This window comes from Linderina pennispora (genome assembly GCF_002104995.1).
Source record: "Linderina pennispora strain ATCC 12442 chromosome Unknown DL89scaffold_6, whole genome shotgun sequence".
Taxonomy (NCBI): Eukaryota; Fungi; Kickxellomycota; class Kickxellomycetes; order Kickxellales; family Kickxellaceae; genus Linderina; species Linderina pennispora.
This window is the reverse complement of record NW_024468254.1, coordinates 556,727-571,920: the sequence shown is the minus strand read 5'-3', so window position 1 is coordinate 571,920 and position 15,194 is coordinate 556,727. Positions and strand designations below refer to the sequence as shown.

Below are 15,194 nucleotides of genomic sequence, written 5' to 3'. Positions count from 1 at the left end.
TGATGGATCTGAATTCGGTCTGAAAAAAGAGAGCTCGCACTGACATGCTCCATCACATCGGAGGGAGGACGGGGACGCCGCCTTGTGCTTGTTTGGATAGCCCGGTATCAGAACTGGGACTATTTGCGGTCAGATCTTTTTTCAGCGAGCAGACAATGTACGGTTGCCTATCAGCACATGGCGCGGACCGGCCTTGTAAACAAAACCATCTGTCAAAACGGTTTCAATCCACAGCGCCTAAAATGGAAATGAGCACCAACACCGAAGCTGTGTATGTTTCAACACCCATTGCTGATTTCTTTTGGCATCCCCTCTTGCGTGCAATAGAGCGCTCGCTGGTACATGCATGCTGGCAGCAGCAGCTATGCGGCAATCGTAGGGTACTCCGCACGTTTATTTGCTCCTCCACTCAAATACCTCCGTGGTTCAGGATTTTTAGAAACAACTGCTTCCACAAAATTCATACTATTGCTAGTCCGTCCCCCACCTCGCCTTTCTTTTCTAAAACCCATTTTCCCTCTACTTTTTTCTCTTCTCGCCTTGTTCAAGACTACCACTGGCGAAAAGCTCTGGTTTTGGTATTATCTCTCACCTCCCTTTTTGTTTTTCCCACACACTTGTTATTCGCTGTTATTCGCATAGTCATTTGGCCACCTCCTTTGCAATTCACGTTTTTATTAGTCAGGGTTCTGCGCATAGAGCCCGCTCGTTATTGGCACAGCTGCATTCTAGTTGCGGACAGACACACAGCGGTTAAATGATTGCGCCCGAAGGAATTCGCGACGGCCGGTACTTTGCCCAGGCGCTGTACACGTTTGCAGGCGAGGGCGTCGAGGACCTGCCGTTCAAGAAAGGTAAGGCCGCAACGGCGCAGGACCGTAAGCCGCAGCTGAGGACTCTATGGCCACCAATCCAGCACAGTGCCGATGCTGGCGACTGCTCTTTCATATCTAATACCTCTTTTTGCGACAACTGGCGTGCGTGTAGGCGATGTTATCGAGGTGCTCGATTGTGGTAGGTGCACTTGGCGCAAACAATCACGCGTGGAGGAATCACCATTCTGCCATATATAGCCATGCTGTGGTTATGAGGGGTTGGGCCGGCTAGGAGATGGCAACAATGGATATAGGTGTGCTAAGCTTGGTGAATCCTTCTGTGCTTTATATACTGTAGCGGACGCGAACTGGTGGCGTGGACGGATTCTAAACACCGACGAGGACGGCCTGTTCCCGGCATGCCTGGTCAAGTTTGCGTAAGTATTCAGAGCCAGCGCTTGGCACAGAAGGAGAAAATGGACATGGGTGGGGGATAGTCGTCTGCGTCGCTGGACTGCATTCTTGGCGGCATAGGGCGAGGAGCTGTGTAGCTCTTTGGTCTATTCATACCACGGAGCAGAATCGTCCAGCATTACTGCCCTTTGTCCCTGGAATAGTCTAATAGCCACCAACACCAAAGCGCGGAGGGGTGAGCGTAGCAGGTTACTGCGGCTCACGCTCTTTTTCTGTAGAGGGATGTCTCGTGTGGAGCTGACCCGGTCGCTCATTCTTACACATCGTGCGCGGGGGCGCATGTGTGGGAGGCAAAAAGTGTACATAATCTGACCTTCTAATACCGCTTCCGCGTCTACTGTAGGGATGAGGCAACTACGCAAGAGGCGATAAAGACGGCAGAGCGGCTGGCGCGACTGCGGGATGTGCTGACTCCGGCACATATGCGGGACGCAGGCAGCAGCGGTGCGGGGTCACATAATGAGCCCAACGGCAACACGGACAGTGCAGGGTCACTGGAATCTCTTCTCTTGAACCTCGCAGACAACGAGCAGCAAGTCCAGCAGCAAAGGATCCAATCGCAGATGCCTCGCCAGCCAACACGCATGAAGCTGCTGTACGAGGACCACACACAGCCTGGCCAGGCCCCACGCAGTGCTAGCCCCATGACCCAGTACCAGAATGCAGCGCCGTCGCCGCAGAAACAGCAGCAGCCGCAGTACCTGAATGGCCCAGCACCACAGCAGTATTACCAGCAACATCAGTTCCCTATGGCACAGACCGGGCTGTGGCAGGTATCGCGCACCAACTCTCAAATGTCGACGATACAGAGCGGGACTGAGTTCAACGTATCGTTTGAAAGCATGCGTGAGGCAACTGTGCGCGCTGAGGAGGCGGCTGCTACCAATCGGCCGTCGAGCAGCCTGCTGCATGGGCCGCGGGCAATGCCTAGAGCCGAGTCGCTGCGGGCACGGGCAGACTCATCGCTCAGATCCGACGACGGCGCGTATCGCGCAGCATACGGTGTTCCTGCGCCACAGGATGGGTACAGCCAGCCGGTGCAGGCGTCGTATGCATCAATGTATTCGCATGGCGGGATGGCGAGCTCTATTGACACGTCGTCGGTGTCTATGGCATCGCTGACGACAAACACAGTGGATCCCAATAGCCTGGACCTGCGTGGCGAGTCGCGGGTTGACAAGATTCCGTCACCAGCAGAGGATGCACCGCGTTCCAAGCGACACGAGGCCGAGTATCTGTTTGAGGACTCTGATGAGGAGCGCCCCCAAGCAATGCTGTCGCCGGCCTCGGAAGGCTCAAACAGATTCTCATCGTATGTATCCACATCGTCCAGCGAGTCGACTGAGTCGACGCGGTCCAAACGACTACCAATGATCCCCGCATCAAAGAACAGCTCGGTTGTCAGTGATGTATCAGTGGGCGTCAAGGGGTCTGAAGAGAACGGAATGCTGCACCGGAGCTGGTTCAGCAGCACTGACAGCATCAATCTGGTTGGGGGAGGAGGACTGCGGGCCACGGCTGAACACAACGACAGCGAGTCGCATAAGCCGAAGGCAACAAAGAATAAGGCTCGAATCCGCCCGAATGCTGGCAGCGTGCGTATAGTCCAGACCCCTGTGGAGAAGCCTAAAGCAGCGCACGAGGCACTATATAATGGCAACTATGACACGCGCTATGATCTTGCCTCTGATTTCCAGCGCCAGATGAATTTCTCTATTGATACTCCTACCCTCAGCGACACAAACGACCTGCACCGCAGCCAGAGCACTATCCAGACCATTGCGTACTCACAGGGTACCGTTACATCAATCCAGCCACCACAGCAACCGCAGCAGCAACCGCAGCAATCAGGTCTGCCAGTTCCTCCACAGCCTGTCTCGCAGGTGCAGCAGCCACAAACGATGCGCCCGCAGTCGCAGGTCTCGCAGTTCCCACAGCAGATACCGGTGCTCCAATCTCCGATAGTGTACATGTATCAGCTGCCAGATGGCACAATGATGGGGATGGACCAGCATGGCAACCAAATACCGCTGGTGCCCACGGTGGATCATGAGGGACGGCCATTCTCATCGTTCCAGATGCAGCCCCCTCTGATGCAGTACCCAGCGCAGCAGCCGATGACACAGTATGTGGATCCAGTTACAGGCATGCCAATCAGCAACTATCAGACCGTGCCATCGCAACCGGTCAGCGCAGCAGGGTTCTACAACCAGCAGCAGATGCAGCGCCCGACGAGTAGCGTGACGCCTGTGTCTATGGAACCTGCATTCATGCAACAGCAGCAACCTCCACAGTATCAACAGCAGCAGCAGCAATCACAGCAGCAATCACAGCAGCAAGGTACGGCGACACCTGAGGCTAGCACGCAGCTTGCTGGTTTAGATACATATGGCCGCCCACGCAGCCACACAGCTGGCCCGCAACTGACAACAGCGCCTGCAGCTGCCAGCCCGCAAGGCACAATGATGCCTGGCGCCGCACAGGGCATAGTTCAGGATAGACTACAGCAGCAAACACCTACTTTGCAACAGCGACCAAGTCGTGCAGCATCAATAGCTACATCCACAATGCCGGAGTTGGCTCAGAGCGCTCCTTCCAGCCAAGCAACTACCACACCAGCTGCGGATCAAATGCGCCCAGCATCTTTTGGAAGCAGTCCCGCGCGTGGGTCAACGCTGATGCCATCGAGGTCGTCAGTGCAGATGCGCACGCCGACGGCTACTCCCGGCCAGAGCGACACAGTGAAATCCGATAACACCCAGCGACCGCGCGGCCCGCCCACCCCTACCGGCATGCAGGGCACATTCTCATCGGCACCGTCTGGTACGTTTGCACGACGCGACGGCGCAATGTCGCCGTTCCCTGCCAACATTGGGCCGTCACAGTCGCCAACATACATGAATGACCCAATGTACAGACCCCATTCCCGCACGCACTCGTCAGCTAGTGCCGGTATTCCTGATGGGTTTGTGACACAGCTAGACGAACGCGTAACTGGGTCGCTGCCTGCCAACGTGACCCCGATCAACTTTGTCAAGATGGCCAAGCCCGTGTTCAAGTTTGGTGGCACCGTGTCGCATCCGCAGATGACTAACTGGTCCAAGGTGGACCGCCAGGTAGCAATGATTAAAACCGGCTCCAGCAAGGTCAGTGCCGAGGCACTGGCCACGCAGCATGTGGGGCGACCGTTTAACACGCCGATTGAGCGGGTGCGCGCCGTCTTCATGTGGATCGCGACTAACGTGCAGTATGACACCAGTCCACCGCCTGAAAACTCGGACGAGTACGAGCAGCAAGAGCTGCCCAGCATTGTGGTGCAGCGCAAGCGGTCGCGTGGTGCCGGGTATGCGTACCTGTTCAAGGCCATGATGGACGCTCTGGGCATTGAGTGCCAGACCATCAGTGGATACATGCGACAGCCACTTGACAGTTACCGTGGAGCTGTACTGCCGGTTCCGAATCATGTATGGAACTCGGTATGTCTTGACGGCGAGTACAGGCTGGTGGACACAGCATGTGCAGCGCGCTCGCATATCATGAATCTGACCACAAAAACTGACACGTGGTTTTTCTTGGCAACGCCCAAGGAGCTCATCTACACACACTATCCGTCCCAGCCTGAGCTGCAGTACCTGGACCCTGTGGTGCCGCTGCCGATTTTCTGGATGCTGCCGTATGTGCGGCCGGCGTTTTTCCAGAGCAAAGTGAAGCTACTGAACCTGCCGCATGTCCCGCGAATCGAGCTGAAGGACGAGGAAGTTCGGCCACTGGTGCTATGTCTGCGCGACTCGACGTTGTCTGTGTTTGCCGAGGTCGAGTTGCATGACAGCAATGGTAGCGGGCGCATTGTCGCCCGACAACCACTGCTGGCACAGTGCGTTGACTACCGCGGCCAGCGCATGGTCAAGATCCTGGTGGGTGTACGCAGCCAAGACGTGCGCGGCCTAGTGAAGGTGTACTGTGGCACGCGTCTGGCATTGCAGCCGAAGCGTGCGTCCGACGGGCCGATGCCTGCGTCGCCAAGAACGGCACAGAAGCTGCTGGGATTCCTGCATAACAAGGAAAAGCGGTCGGCTACAGGCGCTGACTATTCGCGCATCAAGGATGTCGATGAAGAAGGCAGCATCAAGACCATTGCCACGTCAAAGACATATCCGCTTGCGTGTATGTTCCCGGTGGTGCATACGGGACGGCCATGTGTAGCGCCGTTCGTGCAGCCAAATGCAGCGACTCCCAACGAGTTTTACATCAAGGAGCCGGCCGAGGGCGAGTTCCGGCTGGGCGAGTCTGTGTACTTCCATTTGGTGCCTGTCGGCGACGACCGCCTGTTCCACCTGCAGCTGCGCAGCCCCAGCGGTCAGCAGCAAAAGTTTGTGTATCAGCCAAAGGACCAGGGGTACATCCTGCGGCACACGGTCAAGGAGCGCGGGGCATGGATAATCATGTACCATACTGACACCGATGGGTGGTTACCGATCGCTTCGTATAGCTGCCTGTGATATACCAGCCCCTTCACCCTCTTTCTTCTCCATGCATCATTTACAATATATTCACAGCAAGTTGCGAGTTCAACTACACTGGCTTGGCGATGTTTTGCTGTCAATTCTCAGTCGATTTACCATATAATCCCCAGCCGTATTGATTTAGTGATGATGATTTTTGAACGAGTTTCGATTTCTAGACTGAGGAAACAAGTAGACTGCGCTCTCTAGGCAGGCCACAGTTTCTTGCTTCTATTCATTGTCCCACCTCCATATCTACTGCTGTTTCTTTCATGGTAATATATATTTCATATGCATAATAGCTCGGCGCAAACCCTCTCAAGTGAAGATCAGTCCCATTGGGACACCAGAGTCTACCAACACACCAGCATCAGTCGTTAAAGCGAGATGTGATAATTATTATCCAAGACTCAAGGTCATCAAGTCGTCGCAAAAGGCAAAGAGATCTCTAAAGCCTAGCACAAATGATGGCGAAACCCTCCAGATGCCGACAGAGAACAAAAAGCAAAGCCTGACATAAGGGGTACCTGTCACAGCTCAGAAATGGCCTGGAGAGGACATTTCTGGCTCAATGGTATTGATGGATTGGGCGCAGTCATCAAGCCAAAGAACCTGACTGTGGTTGGTGCTACGCACAAAATCATTGCCAGAATAGCCAGTAGAATGGAGAATACCTTGCAAGTGCTTGTGAGTCCCAGCAAGAGCAGATGTAGCTGGCGTTGACGGGCTATCAGATTCGCATCTGAATGCAGCCAGACCCACCCATGCCTAAATTCAGCACAGCACAGCACAGACAATAAAGATGAGAAGCTGATAGCTGGACATTACACTGATTTTCTGTTGTTCCTTCTCCATGGAGTTAACAGTGACAGCAGCAATAGGGTGAGCTAACATGAAATTGGAGTTGCTGGAAAAATTGCACGAGAATCTCTTCTTGCATCAGAAAACCTAGTCGTGAGATATGTAAGCCCAGAGGCAATAGAACAAACTGATGAGTGGAATGAACACAGTATGGACTTGGAGCAGATGTTAACCAAAACTCTCAATGACATGACTGCCATCCGGAGCTTTTCCGAAAGTGCTCATTAGTGCATTTTTACTTCAGGATAAATATAGTAGGCAGTCTTTACCATGCACCACATCTGCTCAAATAACAAGTATGTTATATTCACATCACATGGAGGTAAAGCACTATGATTATGATAATTATAGTGGTGATTATTATTATTATTATGTTGCACTTGTCCAAAGATATGTTTCGTACCCAGCGATGTCAAGACCGACGTGGTGGTTTCAACTGACCCAGCGCGAACCAACGAAAACTTCTCATCAGCGCAACAGAATACCATATCATCAGAGTTTAAGGCATGATCAATCACAGCCTGTTTTCCCGGCTTCGCCAATGCGCCATGTCTGAGCTACGGCGATGATTAAAATGATTCCACACAACATTTGCAGTTTCCACTTTGTTCTCTTCCGCTTTGAAGTTGCATTTTAGTATTCCACAACTTTTTAAAACCACAGAGCAAAAATAGAGAATGTATATACCTCAGCACAGCATCTTTAACCTCCTGCAGACACTCCGCTATATCTGCCTCCCCCCGCCCTTTCCGTTCCTCTTGGATATCTGATAGATCCCTCGACGTGTTGGACAGTGCGCCAGCGCTCTGCGACGAGTGCTTCGAGGGTGTGAATCCGTATGTCATGCTGTGGCTACTAGCAGTCCCGCCTACTTGACTTATTTGATAGAAATCATCAATATTAAATGTTTGTGGTCGCTAATGCATGTAGAATATTTCTGCTTTAAATAGATACTTTTACTCGACGCCCGTGTGTTTTGCTTTTTAGTTTCGGGTGTTGCTGGTGGCTGGCTGGTCTTGTTGCCAGCGCCTTGTATATTAGTGTTGGTGCGTTTGCGCTTTGAGCCCGACAGGGGGTGTGATGGGCCGATAGTCATTGCAAAAGAGGTGGAGAATGCAGGGGTTGAAAATGCTGAATGAGTGAAGAAAAAAGTGCAAATATCCAGCAGCCCTTTGTTGACTGAATGGCCAGCCCAATCATGTCTGGCTGCGCATAAAATTAAATTCACCCTATGAATACATCGCCAATCACAAGATCAGTCTGGGATCAAATGTTTAGGCTGTTGACATATTCGGCAGTGAGGCAGGTGCCAAGACCATATAGTATTTCCGAGAATATCAGCGCTTTTTTGTAGTCGGAATTGTATCGGAGGGGATAGAAGTTGCTAGGATTTGTAATCTTGTGTATGCTGAGATATCAAACAAGCAATCCTCTCACTGGCATGGCTTGTGGCCGCAACATAATGGAACCCGCATGCTTTACCGTTCCTTAAAACCTAGGCTCAACCGATGCTCAGAGTATTTCAAAAAGGGTGACAGTTCCGATGCATGTCGGTGGATGAGGGGAATCCTAGTGAGGTCTAGATGATGTGCCTCCACCATGCCAGGGTATAAAACCCCAAGTGCCAGGCTACAGGTGTCTGCCAATCCCAGAAACCAATAAATTCTGAACCTGCCAACTCACCAATCTCTAGCCATGTCGTCGCCTGCTACTTCAGCCCAGTCGTTCACCCTCAACACGGGTGCCAAGATGCCCGCCATCGGTCTCGGGACCTGGCGTTCTGAGCCTGGACTTGTCGCCAAGGCAGTCGAGGAGGCGATCTGTGCCGGATACCGGCACATTGATGGAGCGTGGATCTACCGCAACGAACCCGAGGTCGGTGAGGGAATCCGCAACAGCGGCGTACCTAGATCCGAGCTGTTTGTCACGACCAAGCTCTGGAACACGTTCCATAAGCCCGAGGATGTTGCCAAGGGTCTCGATGAATCTCTGAGGAACCTTGGCCTGGACTATGTCGACATGTACCTCATGCACTCAACGCTCAGCATCACGCTGCCAGACAAGCCATACGAGGGCATCCCGGAGTGCGACCCCCAGGTAGACTTTGTCGAGACATACAAGGCCATGGAGAAGCTGCTGGAGACGGGCAAGACCAGGGCCATTGGTGTGTCGAACTTTTCGCAGGCCAATCTCGAGCGTCTGCTGGCTAACACCTCGGTCGTGCCGGCTACGAACCAAGTCGAATTGCATCCGTATCTGCCGCAGCCCAAGCTCGTCGAGTTCTGCAAGGCCAACAGGATCCTGGTGACGGCTTATTCGCCACTGGGCTCCACTGCTGAGTTCAATCTGCGCGATGACCCAGTAATTACCGAAATTGCCAAGGCGCGCAATGTCACGCCGTCACAGGTACTGCTTGCTTGGGGTGTTAAGCGCGGGACGGTCGTCATCCCCAAGTCGACTAACAAAGAGCGCATTATCGAGAACTTCCATCTGGCAGGCATTACCGATGAGGACTTTGCCAAGATCAACGCCATCACCCACCGGGCGCGGTTTGCCGAACCAGGCAACTTCTTTGGCAAAGCGTACCAGGGCATGTTCGGCTTCGAGGAGGCATGAGTAGCGTCTGCCAGCTATGTATCATGCTGCTAGGGTTGTTCAGTCACATCCGAGACGGCTTACTCACTGAGAATGGCGCAGCTTTGTCCAGGGCCATGCGCGGCTTAGCTATGGGCTCCGTATGCGCACTCAGCGTTCGCTTAAATACCATTTGCTGGCACCTAGTAGCGGGGATTCCGCATGGGTTTTCCAATATATACTTGTGAACGTTTAAAATCTGCTTGATCAGCACACATAGTTTTACTACTAGGAACACATGCTATCTAATACATACCTCCCAGATATCTTGACCAAAATCTTTTCTAGGCACTTACCGTTATTCTCTTTATTATTTGTGGACTGCCATGAGCGCCGATAGAAGGAAGGCTTCTGGTTCTACATATGTTGTTTCTGAAATGTATCATCTGTTGGCCCCAGAGTGCCGATACCCTCCAACGCCACCATGGTCAATCCAAACACGTCTATAATCAAATTCCAGGAGACCACCTGGCCCCTCACTTCTTTTCAGTCACCGTTTGGCTTGCTTGTTTCAAATGTGAACTTGAGAGCATTTATTACCATATCAGGTTAAGTATTTGTCTAAACCCCTCCTCACTAGTCAGTTCGATTTTATTCATTCCTGACACAGACTCATCTAAACAGCTACTTGATCACTCTGGCTGGCTGTTGCAGCTAGAGACACGGTATCCTTCATAACCAGGCTATTTGAGCGAGTGATCGCCTACAGCGTGACAAATGTAAGTATTCAGCAACAGCAACAGCAACAACAGTGTATGTGAATATGCATAACCTACCTGCCATGTGCGCAGAATCCTGCAAACCGGCACCGAGCCAAGTCGCGTACCAGAGCCGTGCACTCACAGTGTGACAGCGGATCGTTGAATTTTATTGCTCCGCGGCACGCAATCGACTTTAGGGATTCAGCGATTAGTGGTGGAACGTTAGCCAGCGCTGGCCACCCGTCCGCAGCCTCCAAATCTGGTTCCGCCGGCTGGCTATGCTGCTGACTGGCTGACAAAGCCCGCACGCCTCTAGCGCTGTGCAGCGGCCGCCACTGTGAAATTGCGATCACCAGCTCCTTCGCATATCTGTCGACTCGTCGCATGTCACCAGTGAACCGTGACACTAGCACAGTCGGAGCACATTCGATCACCACATGCGATTCTACCATATCTTGTGGATCCCGTCTTCCATCCTCACTGATAATGAAACCAAGTCTCTTGAACTTGTCGGCCTGCGACAGCGCTGTGTCACAGTCATGCCGGCTGAGTACAACCTGCACCGGTGGCATGAGCAGAGTAATGCCCTCCACATGAGCAATTGTATCTCTGACACCCAGTCCGGATATTTGAGCCAGTGCCGCGCTCAGGCTACTATAAAAGTGCTCAAGTCTGATGCGCTCGTCAGCCGCATGCTGGTCAATGGCCAGCAACACTCCATTTGACTGGCACATGATAAACTTGTTGTCCGCCTGTCCGATGACTGCTGCTGCCTGTAGCACTGCTTGTGGATCGGCCACATCAAGGTTGCCGTTGTCCATGTCAAGTGCAAGCGATTTTGCCTTTGGAATTGGCCTGCGGCCATGCCAGTCGTCCTCATGCGACACATACGGTGGTTGTCGCAGACTGGGCATCAGTGGGAACCTACAGATCACGCGCTATTTAGTGAATAAAGGCAGGACTGTTTTGCACGGCTGTCCGTCGATCCTAGCAACTTTACATACCTAGGGCGTAGCAGGCTCTGCGACTGTGTTTGTGGCCGCGACGACACAGACTCGCCACGAGCAGTGCCTTCCGCCAAATCAGTGCCTAGACTGTCGTCAGCCTTACGTTTCGTACGTGGTGGTGTGTCAATTCCATCAATGATGTACTTCATTTGTGCGTCTGTCACCAGCGAATACTTCCGTAGGAACTTTAAACAGGCCATGACAACGAGGCGCTTCATTTCGGGTGTCACCTACAACAGAATCAACCAATACAAATTCGATGTTTGGAAGCTATGAATTGTTTGGCTCGGTGTTCTGGATATAACAATGCGCTCTACTTACAGATGGGTTTTTTCGCTCCGCCCACACATCAAGCGAACCACTGCCGCCAGTGGTCTCTGATTTTGTTGTTATCATTAGCACAAACACGGGGTATTGCGCCCGCAAATCGCCGGCCGACCTGGAATCAATAGCAGGGTTTTCCTACACTGACACGGTTTGCATGAGGCATATGCTATTGGGACTATCAATGCTAAGGATTGATCCGTCCTTTTGAAGCTGCTTGCTTACCTGGCTTGTATATTGACTATTGCTAAACACGGACTCGGCCACGGCTGCCAGCGCAGGTATTGCATTTGGCGCACGGTCAACAACTACAGCAAATAGTCATAGTTTTAGCTGCCGTTTGAAATTACCCGGGCGACAGTGTAGGGAAAATATATATCATGCTACTTACATATATATTGGATTCGCTACATGGCCGTTATAGGAAGTTTAACCAAGCCAATGAGGTCAAATGATCGACATTGCACCCAAACACAGATCAGGGCATCTTACTTACAGATAGAGCAGGCTTCCTTGACACTGATCCCCGGAGCAAGTATCGTCCGAACTCCATAGAAATGAAATCGAGATCCTACACAACAAAGGTTAGGAATTCGTCAGCAGAAAATTGCATGAAAATATGTGGTGGTACGCTGGAAAAACACTGCGTTGGCCAATACGGCATTTACTTGCCTGTGCAACGCGCGGCCCATATATTTGTGCAACGCGGTGGCTCAGGGACCGAGTGCTGTTCCAGTGCAGAATTGTTGACCCGCTCCCCTCATTGACCAGCCGCAGCGAGATCTCTGGGTCAGCCAGTGCGCAGCTCAAGAGTCGCGCCCGTAGAGTGTCCAGGACTCTCCTGGTGGATTCCTGCATGATCTGTCGTCTCACTGGGTAGCTGCCAAATATGTTTTGCACCCGCACTGTGGTGTTGCTGAATTCTGATTCTGCTGCTTGCTGGACTCGGCTGCAGAGAAGCTGGCGTTCGTTGCGAACAAGGCATCTCATGTATGTGTTTGCACGCGTGCTACGGCTGGTCACGTCGATCAACCCAATGTTTGAGATGTTGGCCAGAGCTATAAAAATAAGTTTGTCAGCCTATAGCATAGCGAGATTGCAAGGCTGTGCTAACAACTGGTACCTTCTCCACGAAAGCCACGTGTGTTGCGATCGGCAAAGAGCTTGGACGTGTGATACCTTCGGCCGATGCTTTGCATTCCAATGGCGTCGATTCCACAGCCATTGTCCTGAACTGAAGCGGAGAACTGAGGCAAGTTGATGCAAATAACGATGCGAGTTGCAGAAGCATCAATGCCTACATGTAACCAATAAAGGCGGATAAGTAGTTGAAAGCCAGATTTTGCTTGTGTCACAGGCGAAAGAGGGGCGTAGCGAGTACGTACTGTTGTAGACTAGCTCTAGCACGACATCACAAATATCGGTTATCGACGCTCCTGAACGCACCAAGCGAATGCATCTGTCTGGGAGTTGCTGGATACTCATGCTGTTGGAGGTGGGGTGTGTGAATAGGCAGGAATGGAGGGAAAGCAGCAGATGGAGCGGGTTAGATGGTCGATACCCTGGGCGAGGATATAGCAGGGGCATTGCCCACCAATCACCAAGGCTCGTATGGGAGATCAAATCAGCAATTAAGCTCTCGAGATATGGCTGATCTGTGCGCTTGTAGAAAAAATTGAGAAATTCAAGTCCAAATTATTGCAATGCAAGCAGCGGGGGTTATCTCGCTGCTTGTCTTTTTGGCTCAGTCAGCACTCTCATTAGCTCAAATCCACCTCGCTCAATTCTAAAATCCGCTATAAAAATGTACAAGAAACCCTCGACCGCGCGGCAAATTCAGCACGTTTACGAGAAGCTCTTGGACGCTAAGCTGCGCGATAAGGCACCCGCCTGGCTGAAGGCAATGCAGAATACGCCAGCATCGGCGAGCCTGGTGCGCGATCCGTCGTATTTTTCGACCAAGGGTCAGCTGCCATTTGAGAAGACCAAGGCGGCGGCGGCTGGATCGGAGGCGATCGGACAGGTGTCGCGGGCGCTGCCAGTTGGCTGTGTGGCGATCAACCACCGGAAGCGCAATCTGAAGACGCGCAGCCCGAAGCCGCCCAAGATCGAGTTCCCGGAGGACTCGCTGCGTCGCGAGTTTTACAAGCGGCATCCGTTTGAGCTGCTGCGCCCGCGCATCGTCATGGAGCCAAATGGCAGAACGGAGACCAACTGGAGCCGGCTGAGCAGCGGCTCGAGCCAGGTCACTGGCGAGCAGTAAGTAGAGACATGCCGTTCCTCCCCAACAATGCGGCTATTGTGGGATTTTGTGTGTACTGTGTGCGGTTGACGAGAGCGTGTCTGGACGGCTGGGCATTGTGCGGTTTACCATGCTTTGGAAGCAGAGGCTTCCCTGGGATTCGAGCTACAATGGATGGCTCGGCACACTATGTTTCAGGCTGCATTGTGCACGTCTAGCCGGAGGTGTGCGAGCGGTATCCACATGCAGCAGTAATTTGCGTGTGCCTGTGTTCAGCACACCCTCGCTCCATGAGCCTGTCCGTCGCTTGTGTCGGATTGATTTTGGGGAGAAAATGGTGATGGACATTCTGTGTGTGGCTCGTGTCATTCGACGAGCGCGGTATTGTTCCTAGAAGCGAAGGAATGCCCCTTTTTGGCATTCTAATGTTCGTATGATGTGTGCTTTCCACTGCTTCCATTGCGGCACAAAGAGGGAGGGAGAATGGGGGGAGGAGTCATTTCTGCCGCCACCCATTCAAGCCACGCATAACTGTGTGCAAAGGAGGGAGAGGCCGCAGAGCAGCAAAGCGCATTGTAGCCAGCCGCGCAGTAGACTGGGCAAAGCTATTCAGGCTCTTTTGGCGTGCGCGCTGATTTTGGGTTGAGCCTGGAAAGGCGCAACGGCGAGTCTGGCACGCCCTCGCTGCATCTGTTGATGCGGCCTCCGTTTGTAGCTGCAATAGTGCTATTCTGGGCTGAGTTGGCTTTATTTTAGTGTGAACGACAGCTGGCATATGCATTATTTGCTGTGTGGTTCACTGTCGAAAAGGAGTGCCTGCTTGTTGAATTGACGCGGCATATCCGAATATGGCAGCTGGTCCACAAAGAGACGCGGCATGTCTTTGGAGCGATCCACACAATATGCTGAATGACAGCGTTGCATCCGGTTTATTTTTCAACTAAGCACTGCTTGGCAACACGTAGGGTTATCCGGTACCAGCACTACCTGATGGAGGCCGAGGGCCTGAGCAAGCAGGAGGCGTACTCCAAGGCCACAGACGAGTTCTACAAGGTGCGGGCGCGCGAGGAGATGGAGGCCAAGATTGCGGCGCAGGAGGCCAAGGCGTACGGAGCGCGTCCACTGGACAAGCCGTACAGCACGCACCAGCTGGCCATGGAGGACCGCGAGATCCGCAAGAGCACGCAGATTATCCAGCAGCGCCAAGAGGAGCAGCGCATGCGCAGCGTGACGACAGAGAAGATGTTTGCGGGCGAGTCGGCCTGAAAAGGCTCCCCTTTCTTAAACAATAAACGTACACCAATGTGTATTGGCGGTGTAGGAAAAGCACATGTCTGCATTCATGTATTTGTGGACCTGTGTCTCCTTTGAGATGTACAAAGGGGAGGGGCGGGACGAGAGACAATACCGTGGGTCTGCTGCTTGCATTCAAAGAGCAGTGTCTCGGCTGTCGCAGGCAAGTAATTCAAGGGGGTTTTTTCTTGCGTATGCATGGAGTGAAGGGATGCGTACAAGGCATCTTGGACAGGCCGAGGATGTGCACATGCATGTCAGGATTCCTAGACGAGGTGCATCCAGGACACAAGAAACCAAACACTGGACTCTTGGAGGGGGATGATCGCGAACACTATATT

The 15,194-nt window shown here is 52.6% G+C and overlaps 4 protein-coding genes across 4 annotated transcripts; 3 read left to right on the top strand and 1 right to left on the bottom strand.

Annotated features, from left to right (window-relative positions):
- The first annotated feature begins 482 nt into the window (after nucleotides 1-482).
- Nucleotides 483-5,877, top strand: DL89DRAFT_283712 (uncharacterized protein). The gene is made up of 4 exons (XM_040889748.1): nucleotides 483-854; nucleotides 988-1,014; nucleotides 1,174-1,252; nucleotides 1,633-5,877. The coding sequence occupies exons 1-4, from the start codon at nucleotides 758-760 to the stop codon at nucleotides 5,786-5,788; spliced, it is 4,359 nt and encodes a 1,452-aa protein (XP_040743750.1). The 5' UTR covers nucleotides 483-757; the 3' UTR covers nucleotides 5,789-5,877.
- Nucleotides 5,878-8,347: 2,470 nt separating this feature from the next.
- Nucleotides 8,348-9,414, top strand: DL89DRAFT_246151 (Aldo/keto reductase; the record flags this gene model as incomplete). Its single annotated transcript, XM_040885103.1, has 1 exon — nucleotides 8,348-9,414. The coding sequence occupies one exon, from the start codon at nucleotides 8,348-8,350 to the stop codon at nucleotides 9,266-9,268; it is 921 nt and encodes a 306-aa protein (XP_040743749.1). The 3' UTR covers nucleotides 9,269-9,414.
- A 507-nt stretch (nucleotides 9,415-9,921) lies between these two features.
- Nucleotides 9,922-12,825, bottom strand: DL89DRAFT_267332 (uncharacterized protein). The gene is made up of 10 exons (XM_040887456.1): nucleotides 12,704-12,825; nucleotides 12,442-12,615; nucleotides 11,991-12,376; nucleotides 11,815-11,889; nucleotides 11,710-11,725; nucleotides 11,544-11,626; nucleotides 11,316-11,456; nucleotides 10,992-11,224; nucleotides 10,063-10,911; nucleotides 9,922-9,989 (listed from the first exon to the last, which is right to left on the bottom strand). Exons 1-10 carry the CDS (start codon nucleotides 12,801-12,803, stop codon nucleotides 9,959-9,961), a joined length of 2,088 nt encoding a protein of 695 aa, XP_040743748.1. The 5' UTR covers nucleotides 12,804-12,825; the 3' UTR covers nucleotides 9,922-9,958.
- Nucleotides 12,826-13,044: 219 nt separating this feature from the next.
- On the top strand, nucleotides 13,045-14,876 carry DL89DRAFT_322535 (uncharacterized protein). The gene is made up of 2 exons (XM_040891344.1): nucleotides 13,045-13,577; nucleotides 14,526-14,876. The coding sequence occupies exons 1-2, from the start codon at nucleotides 13,123-13,125 to the stop codon at nucleotides 14,824-14,826; spliced, it is 756 nt and encodes a 251-aa protein (XP_040743747.1). The 5' UTR covers nucleotides 13,045-13,122; the 3' UTR covers nucleotides 14,827-14,876.
- Nucleotides 14,877-15,194: the final 318 nt, after the last annotated feature.